Source organism: Oncorhynchus masou, chromosome 9 (genome assembly GCF_036934945.1).
Source record: "Oncorhynchus masou masou isolate Uvic2021 chromosome 9, UVic_Omas_1.1, whole genome shotgun sequence".
NCBI lineage: Eukaryota > Metazoa > Chordata > Actinopteri > Salmoniformes > Salmonidae > Oncorhynchus > Oncorhynchus masou.
Window position 1 is genome coordinate 39,995,627 of NC_088220.1, and position 12,957 is coordinate 40,008,583.

General features: G+C 42.1%; 1 protein-coding gene across 1 annotated transcript in view; it reads left to right on the plus strand.

The window, feature by feature from the left end:
* LOC135545982 (ecto-NOX disulfide-thiol exchanger 2-like) overlaps window positions 1-12,957 on the plus strand; it is a 289,160-nt gene that overhangs the window by 259,776 nt on the left and 16,427 nt on the right. Inside the window, exons 10-13 of the mRNA XM_064974014.1 lie at window positions 2,803-3,005; window positions 4,816-4,962; window positions 10,086-10,142; window positions 10,951-11,007. Of these exons, the coding sequence (XP_064830086.1) occupies window positions 2,803-3,005; window positions 4,816-4,962; window positions 10,086-10,142; window positions 10,951-11,007 (464 nt within the window). The remainder of the gene's footprint in view (window positions 1-2,802; window positions 3,006-4,815; window positions 4,963-10,085; window positions 10,143-10,950; window positions 11,008-12,957) is intronic.

A 12,957-nucleotide genomic window follows, 5' to 3' on the forward strand; every position in this document is an offset into this window, starting at 1 on the left:
AAGGCACTCTAATAGGCGTTGTCAGAGCAAAGGCCATAAAATTGTTAGAGACTCCAGTCACCCAAGTTAAAGACTGTTTTCTCTTCTACCGCACGGCAAGCGGCACCAGAGTGCCGAGTCTAGGACCAAGAGGCTATTCAACAGCTTCTACCCCCAAGCCATTAGACTGCTGAACAATTCATAAAAATCACCACCAGACAATTTACATCGACAGTGCTGCTACTTGCTGTTTCTTTGTTACCTTTTTATTTATTAATAAAAATAAAAATAAATGGACCTTTATTTCACTAGGCAGGTCAGTTAAGAACAAATTCTTATTTTCAATAACGGCCTAGGAACAGTGGATTAACTGCTTTGTTCAGGGACAGAACAACAGATTTTTACCTTGTCAGCTCCGGGATTCAATCTTGCAACCTTTCAGTTACTTGTCCAACACTCTAACCACTAAGCTACCTGCCACCCCACCTATGCATGATCACTTCCTACATGTACAGATTACCTCAACTAGCCTGTACCCGGTGCCCCCTGTATATAGCCTCATTATTGTTATTCTTATTGTGTAACTTTTTATTATTACTTTTTATTTTAGATATTTTATTTATTTATTTATTTTAGTTATTTTATTTTAAATATTTTCTTCTTCTGGAACTGCACTGTTGGTTAAGGGCTTATTAGTAAGCATTTCACGGTAAAGTCTACACTTGTTGAATTTGGCGCATGTGGCAAATAAAGTTTGATGACAGGATGCATGTTTTGAAATATTTTTTATTCTGTACTGGCTTCTTTCTTTTCACTCTGTCAATTAGGTTAGTATTGTGGAGTAACTACAATGTTGTTTATCCATTTTCTCCTGGTTTTTTTTGGTTGAATCTATTTGAAATTCACTGCTCGTTTGAGCGACCTTGGGGTACAGAGATGAGGTAGTCATTCAAAAATTGTGTTAAACACTATTGCACACAGAGTGAGTCCAGGCAACTTATTATGTGTCCTGTTAAGGAAGAATTTACTCCCAAACTTATTTAGGCTTGCCATAACAAAGTGGTTTAATACTTATTGACTGTGGACATTTCAGCTTTTCATTTTTAATCAAGAACCTAATTCCAACTTTGACGTTATGGGTTATTGTGTGTAGTAGGCCAGTGACAAAAAAATCTACATTTAATCCATTTTAAATTCAGGCTATAATACAACAAAATGTAGAAAAAGATAAGTTCCTTGCTCAAGGGAACATCGGCGAAAGGTGGCACCGGAGATATTGGTGCCAGAAACCCTCTGGTTGCCCCCCCTCCTCCCACCCCTTCATGTCTTCTAGTTTCTGCTTGTTAATCGTTGTGATCTCTGCCAGTTGCCAATATGATGGCCTCCCTCGTTATTATGCAGATATATGTGGACGTTATCATCAGCCTACCAGGTTCGGATTCCCACCTCGTTTCATGTGCGACTTTGCTTATTAGAAAACACAGATAATAATCGTTGTCAGGAGGCTGTCACATTGTTGGATGGGAACGCTGTGGAGAAGGGCACAGGATGTGCTGAGGGGCCAGGTGTTGTAAAACCCCTTCATATTTACAGCATAAGCTCACACCTGCTAAGGATCCTTGTAACCCAGGAACACAGGAGGAGCCCACCCAGTCTGTTTCTTCAAAAGCTAATCTATGCTAATGGTTAAGTGTCCTATTGATACATAGTGCAGAGTGTGAATGGCTTGGTGCGTCTACATTCATGCAGTATAGAGTGAGAATATCCTGGTGCTTCTCTCCTGTCAGCAGCCCTGTGCTGAGCTGCTGGAGTCAATGCTAAAGCCTGTCACGTTGTGGAGGGGGAATCGGTTGGCTACCCCAGACAGCAACTTGATGAGGCTCCCTGATTAATACACACCTCACCCAAAACCTCCCTGCTGCTAGCTCTCTCTCTCACACACACACACACACACACACACACACACACACACACACACACACACACACACACACACACACACACACACACACACACACACACACACACACACACACACACACACACATTAACCAGAGAAGGTGGATGACTCAGAGGTCTCTGTGTCTTAGAAGTCTGTATCTCTTGGTTCAAACACACCCTATGCCTGATTCAAAGAAGCCAGCATGAGTCTCTATGCTCATTCTAACACGAGCACACACTATGCTAGGCCTCTCTTACACAATCACTCTCAGGTCTTATCTCTCCAGCTCAGCTACACAAACAGACCCTCTCATTACATCACACATGTCCCCTCAGACAGCATTGGAGAATGAAGACGCTCCTTTCAAAGCCCAAAGGAACAGGGGCTGAGTAGTTTTCATCAGTGTCTCATCCTGTCTGTTCAATAGTACAGGTTAGGAGTTCATGAGTAGTTCTCATCACATTGTCTTTCCTGTCTGTTCAATAGGACAGGTTAGGATTTCATGAGTAGTTCTCATCACATTGTCTTTCCTGTCTGTTTATTATAGGACAGGTTAGGATTTCTTGAGTATTTCTCATCACACTGTCTCTCCTGTCTGTTCAATAGGACAGGTTAGGATTTCATGAGTAGTTCTCATCACATTGTCTTTCCTGTCTGTTTATTATAGGACAGGTTAGGATTTCTTGAGTATTTCTCATCACACTGTCTCTCCTGTCTGTTCATTATAGGACAGGTTAGGATTTCAAAGCCTCTCCTGTAGAGTTGCAGTATGTCCTCAGATCATCAATAGACATTTGAGAGCTGTTTATACAGTATAATGTTATGATACTGCAGTTGTGATGTTTTATGTCTCTTGTGCATGTGTGTGTGTGTGTGTGTAGGCCCTGTGTCCCAGGCGGAGGCTCTAAAGGAGGAGAATGACTCTCTGCGCTGTCAGCTGGATGCCTACAGAAACGAGGTGGAGCTGCTGAAGCAGGAGCAGGGCAAGAACCAAGAACACACACCTCCACAACACAGTGAAGAGGACACCTGCAGGCAGCAACAACTAACCTTTCTACAACAGGCACTACAGGGCATGCAGAAGGTATACTTCAACCACACCCATATAGCTTAACTTTTTGCAGCAAGTCCTGCAGATTCTAGCTGGTGAGAGTCATAATCCGTTGGTTTTGCTTTCTGGGGTGACAAGTGATTTTGATGAAAAGTCACTTTTAATGGAGGTGGATAGAGAACTGCCCTCTCAATCACACACACACAGGCGCGTGCACACCGACACACAGCACTAATAAAGAGATGAGAGAGTGGTAGGGAGAGATGCAAGCTGAAAACAATGCACTCAGAGTTAGATGGATGGTTAGAGAGAAAAAGAAAGAACAATAGAAAGACGTCAGAGGGAGAGAGTCATTCTAGAATCTGATCACTCTGCTGTCCTCGACGCTCTACAGAAACCAATACCAACCAGCTCCAAGGTTTTCTATTAAAATCTCCCTCTCAGAGAAAACAACCATCATGCTATTGGTAAGGTAAACAACCCTCTGAGGCAGGAAATCTGTTGCTCCCATCACCTGCTGGGTCATCAAATATCCTCAAGTTGTCAGCGGTCATAGTTAATAGAAATAATATTTTTTAAATGTTGGTTTGGAGCATAAATAATGTGTCGTCCTCCTGCTCATTTGAATAGACAGATGGTAATTACATTTCTAACACGCAAGTTTGAACATTTCCATGGAAAGATTAAATTAATGGATTAAAATGAGGAGGAAGAGACCAATTGGATGCTTCTTATTGCTCCATGCTAAATTGCGTTATCATGCAGGCTCTGGCAAATTACCATCAAATATTATCAGCAGGTGACTTGAGTGTACCCAGGTTCTATGAATTTCTTCCACTTGTGAGTCATGTTATACTTCCGTATTTCAGCCTAAACCCAACTGAGACTGTGATGGATAAGCTGAAATGGATAAGGAGAAATGACTTTTCAGCTCCTACGTGGTTCTAACTTGCAGCACCAGAGAGACTAGATAGATTTTTTATTTTTTTATTTCACCTTTATTTAACCAGGTAGGCAAGTTGAGAACAAGTTCTCATTTACAATTGCGACCTGGCCAAGATAAAGCAAAGCAGTTTGACACATACAACGACACAGAGTTACACATGGAGTAAAACAAACATACAGTCAATAATACAGTATAAGCAAGTCTATATACGATGTGAGCAAATGAGGTGAGATAAGGGAGGTAAAGGCAAAAAAAGGCCATGGTTGCAAAGTAAATACAAAATAGCAAGTAAAACACTGGAATGGTAGATTTGCAGTGGAAGAAAGTGCAAAGTAGAAATAAAAATAATGGGGTGCAAAGGAGCAATATAAATAAATTAAATACAGTAGGGAAAGAGGGTAGTTGTTTGGGCTAAATTATAGGTAAGCTATGAGCTAAAAGTTCCTACTCAATAGCAAACCCTGAAACATAAGCGCTAACTTGGTTTCCTCTCTGTAGCTGTTGCAAAAAGGTTTAATAAATAGCTTGCGGCATATGCCTGTTGTGAGCAGGCATCTGTGGCTAACTGTGCCTCCTCTGTCTTAAGGGTTAATTAACATTTGTGTCTTTAAAGATTAGTTAGCATCTGTAGCTAACTGTGCCTCCTCTGTCTTAAAGGTTAGTTAACATTTGTGTCTTTGAAGATTAGTTAGCATCTGTGGCTAACTGTGCCTCCTCTGTCTTAAGGGTTAGTTAACATTTGTGTCTTTGAAGATTAGTTAGCATCTGTAGCTAACTGTGCCTTCTCTCTGTAGCAGACCCTTAGTTAGCATCTGTGGCTCGCTGTGCCGCCTCTGTAGCAGAAAAGTAAGGGTTAAATAGTATCTGTGGCTAACTGTATCTCCTCTCTGTTTGCAGCAACTGCTGAAGATGTGTGAAGAAATGAAACAGCGGGAGGCAGAGATGGAGAAGACTGTGGAGGACAAACATCAGCTGGAGAGCCAAGTAAAGAGCCTCAAGGAAGGACTGCAGAGCCTGAAAACACTGACAACACACACACCACAGGTCAGTAACACACACACACAACACATGTACACTTTACAGCTTGTTTGAAAAACTCCTGGGGTTTGAAATGGAATTACAATATCGGATTTGTGCTGTACTTGTAATGAAATTAGTTCAAAATGAGTTTCAATACATGAGAAATATTTCAGAAATAATTGGTCTGCTACGGGAACCTGTGGTAGACTTGAATTACAGTGTATTAATTTAATTCCAAATGGTGTTGCATTTCTTCAATATCCCAGTGTCAGCTGATCTACCCCTAATATATATATATATATATATATATATATATATATATATATATATATATATATATATATATATATATATGGGGGTAGCTGACACTGGGATATTGAAGAAATGTAATTACATATATTCTAGTGTCCCCACTAGACATTGATTTCAAATAGTTAATTTGGAATCCCATAGAGAGAGGGTCAAATAGAATGCCATATACAGTAGTGAGAGAGAGATGGGTCATTTAGAATGGATAGAAAGAAGAGGGACAGGTCATTTAGTGTTATAAACCGTGTCATTTGGGTCCTGGATGCAGATTGGCTAAAAATGGTCTTTCAGTCATGTGTACTGTATATCAGACAATATACTACGAGTATGACACAAAAATACAGTTCTATTTATGTTGGTAACCAATTTTTAATAGCAATAAGGCACTTCTGGGGTTGGTGGTATATGGCCAATACACACGGCTAATGGCTGTATCCAGGCACTCTGCTTCGGGACTTGCCAAAGAACAGCACTTAGACGTGGTATATTGGCCAATATACCACATCCCCTCGCGCCTTATTGCTTAAGTATGCCATATATAGAGAGAGACGGGTCAATCCTCTTTACATCAAACTGGCCTATTCAAACTAACTACTAGTTTCACCACCACTTTATCAGAGGAGGATGAGCTGGCTAATCAGCGGTGTACTTGCGTGCATATTTGTAATGTCCGGTACATGCCTGCACCATTACAACACAGAAAGCTGCTTTTTAACATACTTAATTACCTTTTTTTGGGGAAGGAAAACCATTTCACTCATATTGTAAGTAAATATAGGTCAATTTTCATAGAAATATGGAAACACTGGACAGTTACTTTAACATTAGCCATGTATCACCACTGCTTTTTAAAGCACAGCACCACACCACTGTTTATGGCACTGTGCCAACACGCAGACTAAAACATCTTCATACTAGCCATATTCTGTATCTAGATATTTTTATTTATTTTACTAGGCAAGTCAGTTAAGAACAAATTCTTAATTTCAATGACGGCCAAGGAACAGTGGGTTAACTGCCTGTTCAGGGGCAGAATGACAGATTTTGTACCTTGTCAGCTCGGGGATTTGAACTTGCAAACTTTTGGTTACTAGTCCAATGCTCTAACCACTAGGCTACACTGCCACCCCATAGTAGGGATGTAACCATTCACAGACAGGCATCGGTCCCTGATTCAAATACAAATGTGTCGGTCTGCGAACCCCAAACCGATCCAAATGTAACATGCATCGTTCAGACTGCATGTTACGTTTGTTAATGTAACTGTCCAGTGTTTCCAGATCCAATTCTTTTCTCATATTATACTTTCTACCTTCCAAAAATACCTAATCTTTTGTGACTAATGATGCATCCTCTCCTTCAGGGTCAAACTGCATTTAACTGTGGTGACAGTCATTGATCTCTTAGTCGTGGCCAAAAGTTTTGAGAATGATACTAATATTAATTTTCAAAGTCTGCTGCCTCAGTTTGTATGATGGCAATCTGCATATAATCTAGAATGTTATGAAGAGTGATCATATGAATTGCAAAGTCCCTCTTTGCCATGCAAATTAACTGAATCCCCAAAAACATTTCCACTGCATTTCAGCCCTGCCACAGAAGGACCAGCTGACATCATGTCAGTGATTCTCTCGTTAACACAGGTGTGTGTTGACGAGGACAAGGCTGGAGATCACTCTATCATGCTGATTGAGTTTGAATAACAGACTGGAAGCTTCAAAAGGAGGGTGGTGCTTGGAATCATTGTTCTTCCTCTGTCAACCATGGTTACCTGCAAGGGAACACGTGCCGTCGTCATTGCTTTGCACAAAAAGGGCTTCACAGGCAAGAATATTGCTGTCAGTAAGATTGCACCTAAATCAACCATTTATCGGATCATCAAGAACTTCAAGGAGAGCGGTTCAATTGTTGTGAAGAAGGCCTCATGGCGCCCAAGAAAGTCCAGCAAGTGCCAGGACCGTCTCCTAAAGTTAATTCAGCTGTGGGGATCGAGGCACCACCAGTACAGAGCTTGCTCAGGAATGGCAGCAGGCACAGTAAGGTGAAGACTTATGGAGGATGGCCTGGTGTCAAGAAGGGCAGCAAAGAAGCCACTTCTTTCCAGGAAAAACATCAGGGACAGACTGATATTCTGCAAAATAACTTTTGGGATTGGACTGCTGAGGACTGGGGTAAAGTCATTTTCTCTGATGAATCCCCTTTCTGATTATTTGGGGCATGCAGAAAAAAGCTTGTCCGGAAAAGACAAGGTGAGCACTACCATCAGTCCTGTGTCATGCCAACAGTAAAGCTTCCTGAGACCATTCATGTTTGGGGTTGCTTCTCAGCCAAAGGTGTGGGCTCACTCAGAATTTTGTCTAAGAACACAGCCATGAATAAAGAATGGTACCAACACATCCTCTGAAAGCAACTTCTCCCAACCATCCAGGAAGTGTTTGGTGACGAACAATGCCTTTTCCAACATGATGGAGCACCTTGCCATGAGGCAAAAGTGATAACTAAGTGGCTCGGGGAACAAAACATTGATATTTTGGGTCCATGGAAACTCCCCAGACATTAATCCCGTTGAGAACTTGTAGTCAATGCTCAAGAGGCAGGTGGACAAACAAAAACCCACAAATTCTGACAAACTCCAAGCATTGATTATGCAAGAATGGGCTGCCATCAGTCAGGATGTGGCCCAGAAGTTAATTGACAGCATGCCAGGGCGGATTGCAGAGGTCTTGAAAAAGAAGGGTCAACACTGCAAATATTGACTCTGCATCAACCTCATGTAATTGTCAATAAAAGCCTTTGACACACACTGAAATGCTTATAATTGTACTTCAGTATTCCATAGTAACATCTGACAAAAATATCTAAAGACACTGAAGCAGCAAACTTTGTGGAAATTAGTATTTGTGTCATTCTCAAAACGTTTGGCCATGACTGTAAGTCAATTTGCATGCCGAACAACCCCAGACACTAACAGTAGCCTAGTCAAACCGCTGACCAACGCAAGTTAGGTTCCTGATCTTGCACATCTACGCAGCACCTTCAGCATTTAAATAGTAGTTTGGCTTGCGTGATATTAGGCTTTGTCATTGAACTAATAATCTATGTAGTTTGATTTTTATGTAGAATGGAAAGTGTTTATGCAACAAATGTTAGTGCATCACATCGAAACGAATTGCATCGAATCGTTCCCAAATTAAACCGAATCATTTAAAACTAAAACATATCGTTCCTGGATTGTATTGGAGCCCTTGACTAGAGATGGGTATCTTTAAGATTTTAACGGTATTACTACTCTTACTGATACTGCTTATCGATCTGGTACTTTATCGGTTCTTTTTGTTATTTTTTACGAAAAAAACGAAAGACATTAAGGACACAATTAACATTGCTTTATTTTCTGAAATGTTATTATTATTATTTTACAGCAAAAGAAACAGCAATGTTTTGAACAAATCACTATTATAGGCTCTAATGTTGTGAGGATGAAAATGTAAAACAAATTAAAAACTATTTTCCTGCAAAAGAAAATACAGTGGCATAGAGCAACACGGGTGGGGCACGCAGGTAGCCTGCAAAAGGACTAACAGTTCTTATCAGTTCTTCTGGAGAAAGATCAATATATTTGCCTTCTCTGGCAGAAGTCAAGACCTCTCCTGGCTTATTGTGTTCCCTGCAGTCGAAAATACCCTCTCGCTGGGGATGGAGGAGACTTGAGCAGAGAGGTAGCTTGTTGCAATGGTTATGAGGAGGGGCAGAGTAGCTCACTTCTCCCACCATCACATCACAGGATCTTCAGCAATGGGGATGGGAGGCAGGCCTTTGTAGAGCAGGTGTCCACATATTTTTGGTCATGCATTGTACCTTACTTAGATTAGATTACCACTAGGCGCTGAAATGTGTCCCCAAGCAGTGATCAAGGCGGTGGCCCGTTCCTGTAGGTTCATGCTCTACAACATCCGCAGAGTACGACCCTGCCTCACACAGGAAGCGGCGCAGGTCCTAATCCAGGCACTTGTCATCTCCCGTCTGGATTACTGCAACTCGCTGTTGGCTGGGCTCCCTGCCTGTGCCATTAAACCCCTACAACTCATCCAGAACGCCGCAGCCCGTCTGGTGTTCAACCTTCCCAAGTTCTCTCACGTCACCCCGCTCCTCCGCTCTCTCCACTGGCTTCCAGTTGAAGCTCGCATCCGCTACAAGACCATGGTGCTTGCCTACGGAGCTGTGAGGGGAACGGCACCGCAGTACCTCCAGGCTCTGATCAGGCCCTACACCCAAACAAGGGCACTGTGTTCATCCACCTCTGGCCTGCTCGCCTCCCTACCACTGAGGAAGTACAGTTCCCGCTCAGCCCAGTCAAAACTGTTCGCTGCTCTGGCCCCCAATGGTGGAACAAACTCCCTCACGACGCCAGGACAGCGGAGTCAATCACCACCTTCCGGAGACACCTGAAACCCCACCTCTTCAAGGAATAGCTAGGATAGGATAAAGTAATCCTTCTCACCCCCCTTAAATGATTTAGATGCACTATTGTAAAGTGGCTGTTCCACTGGATGCCAGAAGGTGAATTCACCAATTTGTAAGTCGCTCTGGATAAGAGCGTCTGCTAAATGACTTAAATATCTAAAAAAAAAAAATGATCCATGGGAAATATGGTCATTATAGCATGCGTACATACAGAGATGAATCATTGGAAAGAAGATAAATCAATTTGCAGAGGGCGTTACTCTCTAGATTTGTGGTCAGTGTGAGTGTTTGTGTGTGTGTACACATGTCTGCTTACATAAGAATCTGGCATGTTAGACAGTGTTGGCTCTTCTCATTTTTATAATTGACTCTAGCTGGAGATTTCCCTACAAGATGACAGAGGGAGCAAGGAGAGGGCTAATCAAGTCAATGTAAGTGGAAAAGGGCTGTGACACTCGCTCTACCTTTTCTCTTTCTCTTTCCCTCTCTCCCTCTTCCTCTATTCCCCTCTCTCTTTTTGTCTGTATCCTCCCTATTTCTCCTCTCCTCTCTCTTCTCTTCAAGTGACATGACAAATCATTACAGGCCAATCCAGTGCAGAAGGACTTTATTTGTTGCCAGATAAATCAACCCTACACAACTGGGTTAGGAAGTCAAGGGCTTGTCCAATCACACACACATAATAGCATAGTGAGGAGTATTAGCCCACCACGACTGGGTCAGACAGGGCAGCGCCCACACACACAAACACATCAGTCATACAGACACAAACACCCTTCCGTCCCTCCCTCCCTCTGCCAGCCTGTCAGAAACCCAGAGTAACCAACAGCTTGATCATTAGTATCGCTAAGACTCTCAGCTCTGTCTCGTGCTCTCTCTCTCTCTCTCTCTCTCTCTCTGTTTCCTCCCTCTGTTAGAACTATTGCCATCGGCTCCCTCTGTATTTTCTCCCCTCTCTCTGCCTCCTTTGTCTCTCCCCCTGTGTGTGTGTGTGTGTGTGTGTGTGTGTGTGTGTGTGTGTGTGTGTGTGTGTGTGTGTGTGTGTGTGTGTGTGTGTGTGTGTGTGTGTGTGTGTGTGTGTGTGTGTGTGTGTGTGTGTGTGCGTGCGCGTGTGTGCGTGCGCGCGCGCGTGCGTGCGTGCGTGCGTGCGTGCGTGCGTGCGCGCGTGCGCTTGTGTTTACATAAGAATCTGACATGTTAGACGGTGACGGCTTTTCTAATTTTCAAAATTGACTCTAGCTGGAGATGTCCCTGCAAGAGGACAGAACGAGCGAGGAGAGAGCTAATCAAGTCAATGTAAGTAGAAAAGGGCTGTAAATCTCTCTCTGTTCCTCTTTTTCTCTATTCCACTATATTTCTCTTTCTATCCTCGCTCTTTCTCCTCTTTTCTCCTCTCCTCTCCTTAGATCATTACATGACAGATCATTACAGGCAAATCTTATGCAGGAGGACTTTATTTGTTGCAGGATAAATCACCCAACACAACTGGTTTAGGAAATCAAGGTCCTGTCCCATAATATAGTGGTTCCCAAACAGTGTGCCTTGAGGAACTCTCAGGTGTGCCATGAAACCTTTCCTAATTTAGATCATTTAAATATTTTTACATTTACATATAAATGTGACCTCTGAAATGCACATGGAATTTGGACGTGCGAGCACTTGTACCGATCAGATAATACATTAAATGGCACATGGTTACATCTGTATTGTTGGTTCAAGTACAGTACATTGCAGGCTGTTCTTACGTTTGCATCATTTGATGGGTGCGCATCACAAGCATTAATTTGGTTAATTACGCTTTGTCTGTAATAATTTATCACAGGCAAATTTAATTAGGCTAAGCGAGAGTACACGCATGGTGCCCAAATTTATGACATATGTCACGCAGCGAGAGTCGAGGGGAGACGAGCAGATTCGGTTCAATCAGTTGAGTCAGTCGACCTGCTGAGCCCTTCCCAGCTAGCTAATAATGCTTGTGCTAGAAACTTCAGCGAGATTTTGAAACTTGTCAGAGTAATTTTTATCTGAGTAATTCTTTGTTTTTCAATAATAGTAGTTAACATTATTTTTTTAATGACTACCTCATCTCTGTACCCCACACGTACAATTGTCTGTAAGGTCCCTCAATCGAGTAGTGAATGTCAAGAACAGATACAACCAAAAATACCAGGGAGGTTATTCAATTGCTCGTAAAGAAGGGCACCGATTGGTAGATGTGTAAAATTAAAAAAAAAGCAGATGCTGAATATCCCTTTGAGCGTGTAAAAGTTATTCATTAGTCTTTGGATGGTGTATCAATACACCCAGTCACTACAAAATGCAGGCGTCCTTCCTAACTGAGTTGCTGGAGAGGAAGCGAAACGCGCCTGGATTACACTATGAAGCCAATGGGGATTTTTAAAACAGTTACAGAGTTTAATGGTTGTGATATGACAGAACTGAGGATGGATGAACAATGTTGTAGTTACTCCACAAAACTAACCTAAATGATAACCAGATAAAATATTCCAAAACATTCATCCAGTTTGCAACAATACACTAAAGTAATACTGGAAAGAAATGTGGCAGAGAAATGTACCTTTTGTCCTCAATACAAAGCGTTATGTTTGGGGCGTTTAAACTTTGAAACGAAGTTGGGATCCTTAACGTTATGAAAGATCCCTAACCGAAAAACAATGGGTTTTTTTCGGGTTTTTTTCACTTAATTAAAATCACAGTTCTGTTATGACAAAGCATATTATTTTCTGTGTTATAGCCGATAGGCTACAAAGGCCTGGGGAAGTTGTGTAATTAAAGTAAAACTAGAGGAGGAGGCGAATTTCTGGCTACTTGGGGAATTTATAAAGCATGCAAGACAAGACTTTGCAAGATGCAGATTACCAAAACATATGAGCTTGCTTCTGCCTTCTTCTGCCTCTCTCTTCCTCGTGCTGGCCTGCCTGCTCTGTCTCTTCGCTAATGATGCAGGTGCGTTCAGTCTTTGTTCTGTTGCGTGTAGAATATCCTAGTTTATTCATGGCACCAATGTCTTCGGGCTCGTCTTGCGTGCACAGGGCTGCCTGCTCTTCGTTTTTCTTTTCATATGAAGTTACAGTAGGCTACCGGTAACCTGTATTGATTACGCTTTTTAGGCATCATGGAATGTGGCCCCATGTCAAATCAAATCAAATTTTATTTGTGGTTAGCAGATGTTAATACAAGTGTAGCAAAATGCTTGTGCTTCTAGTTCCGACAATGCAGTAATAA